A 12,811-nucleotide genomic window follows, 5' to 3' on the forward strand; every position below is an offset into this window, starting at 1 on the left:
CTAGTGCATATTTATTACTTTATAATGATATTTTTATATATATAATATAAATATATAAATAAATTATATAAAAATATATATTGATATTATATCTATAAATAAATTATATATAAATATATAAATTTATATTATAAATAAATTATATAAATTTATATGATTTATATAATTATGTAAATTTATAATTTATATAATTTATGATCTATATAATTAATAAAATTATATAGATTTATATAAATATATTATATAATATATATTTTCATAAATATGTATATTTTATATATAAAATTTATATACATAAGTTTATATATATATAAAAGATATACATGTATAGATGACTGTATGTATATGTAGCTATAAATATGGATGTCTAACAGTACAAAGTATAAATATCATGTTAGTGATATAGGTAAGGAAGGAGGAATAGCTGTAGGCTGAGAATGTCTGGAAAGGCTTCATGGAGAAGGTGAAATTTGAAGTCAGTGAATTTTGGACTCAGATCTCTGAAGTATTGGGATGACTTTCCCAGAAGGTGGAATTGAGTGAAAAGGCATGTTGAGTTCTTGGGACAAATAAACCAGTTTGCCTAGAGTGGCATATTCTCATTTTACCCTTGACAGAAGTTATCCTACTACCCATTCAAATGGGTATTTGTGGAGTGCCCTTTTTTATTTTCTTAAACTGTCCTTAGATTAGTATGTAACTGATGATGACTAGGGGCTATGGGGATACGGTTTGAAAAGTGGGAGAAGAGAAGACAGATGGTCCCTAGGAGTCTGGGTTTCCCTGTGGAATGTATGTTGATAGCTCATGACTAAGTTAATAGGAAGAGACTGAGACAGACCTGGGGGACTGAGCAGCAGCTACAGTTAATGATTACCTAGTGCTTTTGATATTTGTTATTACAGACTGGAGGAGACGATCCAGGCGATTAACTCAGGAGCCTTGAGTAAGTCTGCAACAAAACTAGAAGGATCTCCTGAAGAGCCCTGGGGAGTTCTAGTGAATCCACATCTGGTCCAGCCTGCGCCCTTGGTGAGTACATGTCTCAGCTGGCTGCTAATGAGAGAGGGCTGCTAATGTCTCCTTATACTATTGATGTCAGCTGCTTTACTCTCATTGTTGGCATATAGCTTTCTTCTCTTGCCCATCCTCCTCTGGGCTTGTCTTGTGGTTTTGGGTGCCTCATTTATGTCATCATCTCAATTTCCCTAAGGAGAAGTAGGGCTTATTAATCTCCCTGGAGATATGAGTAAGTATGCTTTAGTTTTTTATTTGATATATGTATGTCTTTGATATCTTTGTATGAAGCTCTTTCTAAATCCCTCTAACTGTGCTTCCTCCTAAATTGTTTTTTGTTTAAATACTTTGTATGTATTTGTACTTATTCACTTTATATTTTGTGTATTTTTATATATACTTGATGTCTCCATTAGAACATTACCTCCTTGATTGCAGGGCTTGTTTTATTCTTTGTGCTTGTATTTCCTAGCACAGTTCCTGGTACATAAGAAGGGCCTATTGATTGCTTGATCAATAGAGAACTGACCTGGAAACCATACAGTTCTGGATAATCACTGATAGATTTTGACTGTGTCACCCTGGGCTAGTCACTTAACTTCTCAGTGCCCCAGACAGCTAAGATCTAAGTTGTAGAGGAAGAAAGGCACTGACTTAAACTGGTAGAGGAAGTCCCATTTCTTGATAGTTTTCTTTGCTAGTGACTTCTAGGTCTTTTTTTTCTGCGTAAACTGATGTTGGCCTCAGCATGTCTGGCAATGCAGGAGGAGATTTTTTAAAAAAATAACTTGTTAAAAAACAAAAACAAAAACAAAAAACTTGTTGCCTATGAGACCAGATGGTCAGCTGCGGCATTTTTCTCTGGTTTCAGCACTCATAATGTAAGTGTGTGGCTCTGTCTTTTTGTATAGGGAGAGACATGTGGGCCGGAATGTTGAATCTTTATTTAGATAAAGATTTACTTTACTTCTTGGGGAGATTGCTCAGAACCCAGTAGTCTCGTTGCTCTAATATATAGGAAAGGGAAATGGCTCCAGTAATCCTGATTGTCATATAGATGTACTGTTCTTTAGAGGCAGGGGGCCTAGGACAATTTTAAGGGGATAATTTTAAGATTTTAAACTTAATAACAAATGTAAGCATTCAGATAATCAAAAATTTTGAATCATACATAAAGCCATAAACCCCAAACTGTTAATAGCTTTTAAAAACTATTATTTTGTTAAAGTTTGTGCTTCTTTCTGAACTCTTCTTTGTATTTTCCCCTGAATTTTGGCTATTGCATTTGTCATTTCTAGTTGTGTAATAATAGTTTATCTTGTTAATTATACCCTTGTTTGTTCATCAGTTCTTCTCCTTATGCCATCACTGGATCAAAGGTATAATCTGGTTTGTAAATTTCCTTGTATGTTGCCACATTGCTTCCTGAAGGGATTGCATTAACTCCTGCAGTAGCCACCTAGCAGCTGACTCGGACATTCTGGTAAAATATACTGCCCTTAAAAGTGAAAAGAGAACGATGGGCTTTTATATCAGACTCTTGTACTTCCATTATGTATATACCATCTCCATCATGTTCTTGTAAGGCAAAAATAAGATAGAAATTTCTAGGAATTTTTCCCAGTATGATTCTTTTTATTTTTAGAGTTGAGACTTGGTTGGTAATTTCTATGGCAAGTATCCAGTTTTTTTATTAACTTTTTGACTCCCATAAAAATCATCAGAGGCTACCACACCTCCAGTTACTAAATTAAACCTTACACTTTCACTTTTTTTTTCTTTTAATAGTGGGTAGACCCGACAAGCTCAGCTCCACAGAGGAAGACTGTTTTCTCAGCAGGTTCTAACCTGGAGCTCAGCTCAGAGAGGAGCCGTCTTCGAATTCAAGACCGAGAATTTCAGGAAATCTCTGATGATGGTTGGTGTCTCAGCATGCATCAGCCCTGGGCTTCACTGCTTGTCAGAGGCATTAAAAGGTAATATGGCGTGCAGGAGAATGTAATCATGGTATCCAACCTGGTTGAGAGCTATCTTTCTGCTGTCAGCCCATTTGTGATCCCCAGTAGTGTCCATTGCATAATTCCTTTGGAAGGGCTCCAATTCCTGTACTGACTGTGTTAAACACAATGGGGTGAATTCTAGGTACTGCTCTCTGCATTTTTCAGACAGAGAAACTGAAACTCACACAGGTAGATTCTGCCAGTGGAAGGGCATGGAGTATAATCCCTTTCCATCCTGGCATAAAAATCCTCTTTGTTTTTGTAGCATATGATGCAGCACCCTGTGCACTTGTTCCTGTCACTTCAGCTTTCAGGTTTGGTTGGGTTTTTTTTCTTAAGAAATTGACCCAGTTTTGTGTATTTTTATATTTTTTGTTTTAATCAAAAGGAAAAAAAATTAGATTTGGAATATTTTTTCTTTAAAAAACAAAGCTCTTATTTGCTGAAGGTATTACAGAATGAGCCCATATATCATAGAATTTAGAACTGGCATGAAACTAAATGGTCATCTAGTCCAATGCCTTCATTTCTCTAGTCTTGGATTAAATGACTTGCCTACAGACTCCCCTTGATATTCCTGTTTTACCTTTCTTCACCTGACTTCTGGCAGACTAAGTGGAAATTGATGTTTGTTATGATTTTCTTTACCCCAATATTAAAGTTATCCTTTGGTCATATTTCATTGGTGATACTCTGACTTCCTATACTATTATCTTAATATTTAATTGAAACACTTCATAATCATTATCTCATTCTTACAAGAACCGTATGAGTTGTTTGGTCAGATTTTTATTATCCTCATTTGACAGTTGAAAAAACAGAGATGCAGAAATGAAATTACATATCCAGGATGATACAGCTAGTAAGTGGCAGAGCTGGAAACTAGAGTTTAGTCCTTTTGATTCTTAATCCAGTAGATTTCTTTTTCCATTATGCTACTTCAGCAGTCTTTCCCAGAAAGTGAGAGTGATCAGTTTTTGCTCTATTGGTCATAAGACAAGAGTAAAGTGTAATGGTTGTGATTTCCTTGCCAAGTTAGAGTATAATGTCCCTGTCACCTTTACCCTCAATTCTTTAGATGTCTCGTGTCTGGAGATGCATTTGACTAAAAGTTTCATCTTTCCTTTGTACTGCGATAGGGATTGGTGGGTCTACATCTGTTTTCCAGACTGTCTTGGCCTTCAGAAGTCTGTTTTACACATTTCATTTTCTGGAATGTGGGTGTCTTCCTTTCCCAGTGTAAATAATGGAACAGCTTGTTCTTTGCTGAAGAAGGCAGAATGTTTACGTTTCATTCTATTTTGGATCTAATTCAGCCACTTTTTTACAACTGAAAAGAACAGAACAAGCAGCACCCAATGCCTCAGTTACTGGATGACTGGCCATGTTTGTGGGGCACAACCTTTGACCCTATTTGGTATTCACAGTAGAAGCAGAAACTTTATTAATAGTGGAAAACCAAAAACATCATACTCACCCTAATCCCAGTAGTATCAAATAATAGTTTAGGCAGTACTGTCAGAAATATCGTATCCTATTTGGTTAAAGTGAAGAAGAAACGTACGCTTGTGATTCCTTCATAGTAGTAAAATGTTTGAATATGAATGGGATAGGAAATGAACATATTCTTTTTTTTCTCTTCCTGAAGGAGAATATGTTTATATCAATCAAAAACAAATTTTTTTAATGTCCACAGGAATTGTACCACTATAATAGACATGATATTTATGGTTACATTTCAAAAGAACAAATAAAAATATTTAAATAAAATAATAACAAAAATGCATAGAGGTAGGAGGAGTTTGATTTGGATCAGGAATTGTACAGGAAAGTTAGAGAAATAGTTAGAAAAACTTCCAGTTGGAGGTGAGCCTTTCATTATTTAAAGAAGAGCAAAAGATTTTTTTGATAAATTTCTCTTATAAAGTTTTGTTACCTAAAATATATATACGTGCATATACATGTGTGTATGTATATGTATGTATATATATATGAGAACAAAAGCCATTCCCTAAAGGGTAAATGGTCAAAGGATTTGAACAAGCAGCTTTCAAAAGAATTATAAACTATTAACAACCACATGAAAGAATGTTCCAAATCACTAATAATAAGAGAAATTAATAATGCAAATTAAAACAACCTTGACATTATACCTCACAATCTGCAAATTGCCAAAGATGATAAAAGATGGAAATGGTCATTGTTGGGGGGGTTGTGGGAAGATATGCATTCTAGTAACATTATTGAGAGAACTGTGAATCAATACAGTTATTTTGGGAAGTAGCTTGAAACAATGCAAATAAAATGACTAAAATGTCTATCCCCCAAGAAGGTCATTGATAGTATATACACCAAAATATGTCATAGTAACACTTCTTGTGATTGCAAAGAATTAAAAACAAGGTAGATATCCATCAGCCGGTAAATGGGTAAACAAGCTGTGATATGTGAACATAATTGTATATTTCTGTGCTATAAGAAATGTGTGTGATGAATATAGATAAGCATGGAAAGATCTATATGAACAGATGCAGTGTGAAATAAACCGAGCCAAGAAAACATTATACACAATGACTGTAGCAGTGTAAAATGTTGTACAGAAAGAACCCCCACAAAAGGAATCAGAAGTGAATGTGCAAAAAAGAACAAGCTTGACTTGAAAGAAGAGATATGAACCCACACTCTCTATTACAGAGGTTCAGAGGTCACTGGTGTGATACATTGCATGTATTTTCATACTTTTTTGATGTATTGATTAGTTATACTGATATTTTTCTCTCTTTTGTCTTTTTTTATCTCTAAAAAAGATGATTTGTTATCTGGGATGCCTCTCTGGGAGGGAGGAGGAAGAAAGATACTTGAGGAAATATGATTATATGAAAAAAACCTTAAAGACATTAAAAAACACAAAGATAAAATGCACAAAAAAGAGGAGTGATGCAATATGCAAGAAGAAGGACTTTTATTTTGTGCCCAGTGGAACATTTGGGTTAGGGTTATAGATATCTGGAAGACTTGTGTAATTTGGAACTGGATGGAGAAATGAGGTTACCTGTAAAAGAAGTCTTTTTTATGAGTGATACAGAAACCATGTGAACAAATGAGAACAAGAATGAATTGTGGAATAAGAATATATTCACAAACTATACATGTTATAAGATTTTTATGCCAAAATTTTTATCTCAACTCAAGACTTTGTAGGAGTCTCTAGTTGAACAAATCTTAGTCAAACTAGATAATCTTTGTTCAGGACTTGTGAAATCCCCATAGAACTGGAAATAGTTCCTTTCTGCCCAATTTTTATCCCATTTAGGGTGGAGGGCAGAACCTGGTATACATCTCACAGAGGAAGACTATGGATAGCTGCAACTGCCAAAAGACCTTCCTCTCAAGAAATCTCAGAACTTCAGGATACATACCGCCTTCTTCTTGGAAAAGGTAACTTTCTCCTTTTGTGTGAATGTCATAAAGATGAATATTATTAACTAAAACTGAGTTAACTGTTCATTTATGGTGGAAATGCCATGATTGATATGATTCTAGCCTTTCAGCAATGTACTCATTGGTCATTTGAAAAGACTCTCATATTTAGATTATCAGGAGGTGCATTGTTTGTAGATGATCTAATGGTTGGAATGTTAGTATTCTCTGCTCCCTCTGTTGCCCCTCTGTCATTACTGTTGAAGAAGCACAAAGAGGTCCAGGACTGAGCGGAAAAACAGGTTCAGAAATCACAGGAGGCAGTGTTAAACTTAGGCTGTAACAATATTTCTGTACTTAAGGCCTCCCCAAAAATGAAGAGTTAAGCTTCCCTTCAAAGGATAGGTCCAAATGGGCGCTTATAACTAGCATTTTTTTAAAAATCTGTAGTTTGACTTTTTATGGTTTCTCTTGCCAGAGAACCTGTGGCCGCTACCTTTCTTTATTATCAGATCTCCACTTGTCTTAAGGACTATACGTCAAGCATGATCCATAGGTCAAATGCAGCCTGCCTGAGATTTTTAGCGAAAAAATTCCATCTATTTAGCTGGAAGGAATCTACTAGTAGACTAATAGATTCTAATAGCCTGACATGTCTAGCTGTGTTCAGTTTTGATCTTCTTTCTCTGAGAAAGTACATTTTCTTTCACAAAATTGCCAAAATCAAGACTGATCCACCACCAATAAGCCTAGAGTGAGAATTTAGATGAACTTTGTTTGACTCAGTACACTTGGCAGTGCTCCAGAGTGGTTTAACCTACTCAATTTCATTATTTTCACTGAGTTGATTAAAACTGGTTAATTACTAGTACTAGCTGTGAACTTTTATTTGAATAAAGTTGATGAAAACATTTTGGACTGCGTTTATGTTGCTACGTCATATTTTTGCATAGCTTGCCAACTATATTTCACCATTGTTATCAGTAAGAAAAAATTAATATGGGCTGCACAGATGGATTTCTGATCATGTGGACTGTTGCTAAAAAAAAGTTGGGATGTTTCTGACCAAGTGAAATTCAGCAGGTTTTAAATGGTGAAGATGAGGCTGTGGGACAATAAAATGTAACCTGCTTGAGCTGAGGACTCTTTTGTCTTTATAACAGGTAAATTATTCAATGTTTGTTGTTACTTTGTCGGCAGAGGGTCAGCAGTGTCTAATACTGCTGGAATGTGAGAGTAACAGTATGTGAAACAGTAGAATTATAAGGAAAAATACTGATGTGAAAAGACAAGCACACTAATGTACTCTTCGTGGAACTGTGAATTGATCCAGCCATTCTGAAAAGCAATTTGGAATTTTACTAAGAAAGTGACTAAAGTGACTATATCCTTTGAGCCAGTGCTCCACTGACTTAGTCACATACTCCAGAGAGATCAGTAATAAGTAGAAAGGCCCCATGTGCATGAAAATATTTGTGGCAGCATTTTTTGTAGTAATAAAGAACTAGAAACAATTGAAGAATGTACTGTACTGTAGGCAATATTGCTTGTGGAAGGCAACAAATGTAAGGAATACAGAGACATATTGAAATAACAGAGCCATTCATTTGAAGTTGAAAGGGACCTTAGAATCCATCAAATCCAACCTCCTACCATTTTGCAGATGAGAAAACTAAGGCACAGTGACCAAAGATCACACAGCTGCCACTAAAGTGGCATAGGGAGATCCAGCAAAGCCATGTACACAACTACCACAACAATGAAAATGGAAAGAACAACTGCAGTGAAATGATAAAAAAAAAAATGAATGCATTGAGAACCCCTGTAGAGTTGTAGAGAGGCTGTGGCTATGGTACACTGAACATAATATTAGGCTTTTTCTATGGGTTGATTTTACTGAACATTTTTTCTTGTTTTTCTTTTTGTCATAAGGGATAGCTCTCTGGGAAGGGGAAAGGGGGAAAACATTAGAAAATGTAAGTAATATGAAAACAAGATATTAAAAGAAACACAAATTTTTAGAAGGAAAAACATTGCCACCTCTGCATGTGTTTTGGTAGATAAAATGAGGAACTCAACAGATTTTCCTTTAAAGAAAAAGAATTGTGCCAAATAAAAAACTTATCAAATGTTTTGTTTCTTCACAGTAAGAAAATAACACTGGAAAAGTTTGTTGTTGTTCAGTCGTTTCATTTGGGGTTTTCTGGGCAGAGATACTGAAGTGGTTTATGCCATTTCCTTCTCCAGCTCACTTTACAGATGAGCAAACTGAGGCCAAGAAGGTTAAATGACTTACCCAGGGTCAAACGGCTAGTCAGTGTCTGAAACCATATTTGAACCCAGGAAGATGAGTCTTCCTGACCCGGGCCTGCTGCTCTACCCACGGTGCCCCTTTACTGCCCATGGAAAAGTTATCCACTCATAAGTCTTTTTTCCTGTTCCATTTGGTTTATTGCACATCATTACTTACAGTTGTATCATATATTATTTCCCATTCACATATGTAGAGAATATTCATTTCTCACCACCATATATAGTTTCCATAAACAAAAATTCTAAATGTTTCCCATAAGTTGCTACGACACAAATCATAAAATATATTTGGTAATATGAAATGATTGTAGCATTTTTTAGGTGTAAGTTAACTTTTGCCCTGGAGGTTGATTTTTTTCCACAGAAAAACCGTCAGCAATGAGGAATCAGTACTGAGAACACTGCTGCATGTGCCACCCACTGCTTTTTAGTGAACTTTTTCCCTGGCAAGATCCACTCATAATTTAAAACAGGTTTCTGAAGGACACTGTTAGAGAAGAGGGAATTTTACATAATTATTTTTGATTTTCTTGATTTAGATTTGGAATTTCCTTGTGATTATCCATCAGGATGTCTCCTTGGTTGTGTGGACCTGAATGATTGCTTGCCTCAGGAGCAATTTAAGGAACAGGTGAGTGGGGCATACTTATGTGGGAAGATGCTTGGTTTGTTTCCCTAAAAATGTACTGGTGGAGCTCACCTGCAGATTGGGATGGCAAAAAGTAGTGCAGCGAAAAATGAAAAGAACACTAAATTAGGGGTCAGAGAACCTGACTTAATCCTGGATGGTACTTATCTGTTTGCTTGACAAATCATTTCACCTCTTCAGAGCTTATTTTTATCTCATCTGTAAAATGAGAAGAGGAAAACGGAGGGAATGGTTGGGGGTGGACAGATAATCTAAGATCTCTTCTTGCTCATAGTCTTATGATCCTAGATAATATCATGGAATTTAGAAAGATGTGGAAAAACTTATGTGAAGGAGGTACTGGGGAATGAAAAAAACAAGGCAAGAACTGAGAGAACTTAACTACGTGCCATTGTATTTCCTGGTATGCAGAAGGTCTACATTGTTGGAAAAAGGAACATTATCAATCTGTACCTGGAGAGAAAAAGAAAACAAAGCATTGCTACCAAAATCCTAGGAACAAATGTGGCAAGACTTTGCTTCCTCATCCTCTTTAGGACCTATCCTTAAAATGGCTTTTCTTTCTGTTGAAAAGGATGACTGTTAAATTGATTAACTTATTAGAAAATAAAATGTAATTGTTTATGCCCTTGAGGCAAGCAGTCCAAGCCAGAGGCTTATGGTTATGACCAATATATTTAAGACTTGACTTTAACTTATATGTTCTTTTGTCTGTAAAGTTTGACCTAAATTAGGACATTTGTGAACAGCAGAGGGAGCTGAAGACCTGTAAGATAAAGTCTTAAAATCTAGAATCTCGGTATTTTATAAACTAACATTCTGGAAGAAGTGCAAAGTGGGGAAGTTCATCCTTGGACCATGCTTAAAGTACGTTGTGGATATAGCTGTGTAGCATCTGTCATCACTTGTAAAAAAACATTCTTTAACTGAATAATTCTCAGTGAAACTTTTTCCCTTTCCAGGCTTTTTTCTCTTTGTTCATTGTTATCTTATTACCTTTCTTTTTATACTCCTTCCCTGCTTCTCCTGTCTAGTTAGTTTTAGAAGAGAAAAGCTATTTTCTTTATGTCCGCAAAATAACATTCCTTCTAAGGTGCCCATGCTCTTATTTCACGTTTGATGATAATGTCTCTTTCCTTAGGGCAGCTAGGTGGTGCAATGGATAGAGCACCAGTGCAGGAGTCAGGAGGACCTGAGTTCAAATCTTAGCTCAGACACTTGACACTCACTAGCTGTGTGACCCTGGGCAAGTCGCTTAACCCCAATTGCCTCATCCTGGGTCATCTCCAGTCATCCTGATGAATATCTGGTCACTGGATCCAGATGGCTCTGGAGGAGAAGTGAGGCTGGTGACCTGCACAGCCCTCCCTCACTCAAAACAAAGTCAAGTGCAAGTCATGTCATCATTTCTCTGATGGCCTGGCCTTCTTTAGCAACGAAGGATGAACACACATCAATCTCTTTCCTTGACCCTATTTTTTTTTTAGCACTTTTTGCTTGTAAACATTATATTCAAGACACATACACACCCAAGTATTTATTCTCTATCTTGTCTTATACTCTTTCCATTAAAGAGTGGGGCCCAGCTCTAGGAAAAATTGTGCCGTAAACACAATCTGTCTTCATATCTCCCCCTACCTCCAATGCCTGTTATAACTTCCTTTTCTTTGATTTTTTTTCTCATTTTTTCATTGCTTCCACTTCCTCAAGTATAGAGGAAAGTCACTAATGTCTTTGTGTGAAATATTTTAATATTATACCATCCCAATCCATTTACCTTGTATTTGTATCTGTGAGAGAGAGAGAGAGAGAGAATTTGAGAGAGAGAATTAAAGATTTTGATTTTTGGAGAAGATACTTTCTTTCCCTCAAATCACTCTAACAGGTAACAGACATAAGAGCACATATACCAGTTTTGTTTTTTCTTTTCTAGCCTCTCTAAATCGTCCAGAAAAAGGTAGAAGACTTGGATTCAGTAGTATAAAGTACTTTTGAACTAATAAAAATACCAAATAATAACAGCATTTGGCTCTTCAGAAGTGCCCAGTGAAATCAACACTTTTCATCATCTTTAGGTTCACTCTATTTTCTCTCCTAAAGGCTCTATCAGTCACCTCTGGACCTGCAGCAATTCTCCCGTCTCTTCCCAGTTGTAGAAATTGGCAACGCTCTTTATGAATTCACTTGATTTTTAGCATCATACCAAATTGTCAGAAGCTTATAATTTTTTCTTCATCATCAAAAGCAAGTACCCAGTTCCCTGAGTGTCAACTTTCCACTTTTTTCTTTTGTTATAGCGCACAGTACTTGAATGTGTTTGGAGCTGACAGTCTTATCATGGATTTCCTCATTGTACAAGGATCTTAACTCATTTTTAAGTTCTGGTTTTGAATCTTTATTTGTTCTTTGTGAACTGCTACAGTCATCCAGATGGTCTGTCTGGGTCTGTTTGGAGTAATGTTCCTTAAGGTATGGACAGCAAATACTTAAGTCTATTTTAGTAGTTTATTATTATTATTTCTTATGAGAAAATGGGAGTGTCAGGTAAATAAAACTAGTCCGGGGCTGTTATGCCTTTTATTTCAGTGACTGAGAAAGGAGCACTTAGGAATTTATTTCACAAACCTGCTATTCCCTGCTATCTTAAAAGGCCCATTTGTCATCACTGTATTGTATGACATTGTATAGATATTTCTGAGAAGCAGCGTGGCGCAGGGGAGGAACAGCATCAGGTAGATCCATGGAGTCACATTCTACCTCATGCAACTCTGGGACCATGGACCAGTCTCGTACCCTCTCTGTGCCTCAGTTCCCTCCTCTGTTAGTATTTCCTCATCCTCATTATTATCTAGAGATAAATATTCTTAGAAGAAGATCTGCCTCACTGAGTATTGTAATGATCAAATGAAATGATTTGTGTGAAGCAGTTTGCAGACTTTGGAGCGCTGTGTAAACATTCTGTTATAATCATCGTCATTATTATTGGCATACTAATACCAAAGCAGGGACTGGAAAATGAATCTGTTATATGGCTGTGGTCAGTCTTCTCCGTGTTTTATTGGGTTTCCTTTCCTCAGCCCAGTGCTGTTATTTATTCCCCTGTCTTGTGGCCTTGGCCTTTCCTAGATAAGTTAAAATATTGTACACGTGAACTGCTCTTTGGCATAACATGGTCGTCTGAGTCCCCTGAAATCCAAGGAGAGATTTTATTAGTGGGACTTTTAAAGTCAAGTGTGGCTATACTGGGTAAGTGGCTTTTAAAATGTGTGTATAAAATGTTTATCCCCAGACTGAGAACATATCTGCCTTTCATCCCCCATGGGTGGTGTGACTGCCATGGTTGTTCCACGCCAAAAGGAATCTCTCCAGGCTTCTCAACAGTGGCAGGTACTCAGCCCTCACCAGAGTAGGA

At 36.3% G+C, this 12,811-nt stretch overlaps 1 protein-coding gene across 5 annotated transcripts in view; it reads left to right on the plus strand.

Annotated features, from left to right (window-relative positions):
- TRIP4 (thyroid hormone receptor interactor 4) overlaps positions 1-12,811 on the plus strand; it is a 43,551-nt gene that overhangs the window by 17,125 nt on the left and 13,615 nt on the right. For all 5 annotated transcript variants that reach the window (XM_072613690.1, XM_072613708.1, XM_072613718.1 and 2 more), the window contains 4 exons: positions 906-1,032; positions 2,806-2,993; positions 6,331-6,455; positions 9,290-9,381. In XM_072613690.1, the coding sequence (XP_072469791.1) occupies positions 906-1,032; positions 2,806-2,993; positions 6,331-6,455; positions 9,290-9,381 (532 nt within the window). The remainder of the gene's footprint in view (positions 1-905; positions 1,033-2,805; positions 2,994-6,330; positions 6,456-9,289; positions 9,382-12,811) is intronic.

This window comes from Notamacropus eugenii, chromosome 1 (assembly GCF_028372415.1).
Source record: "Notamacropus eugenii isolate mMacEug1 chromosome 1, mMacEug1.pri_v2, whole genome shotgun sequence".
Lineage (NCBI taxonomy): Eukaryota > Metazoa > Chordata > Mammalia > Diprotodontia > Macropodidae > Notamacropus > Notamacropus eugenii.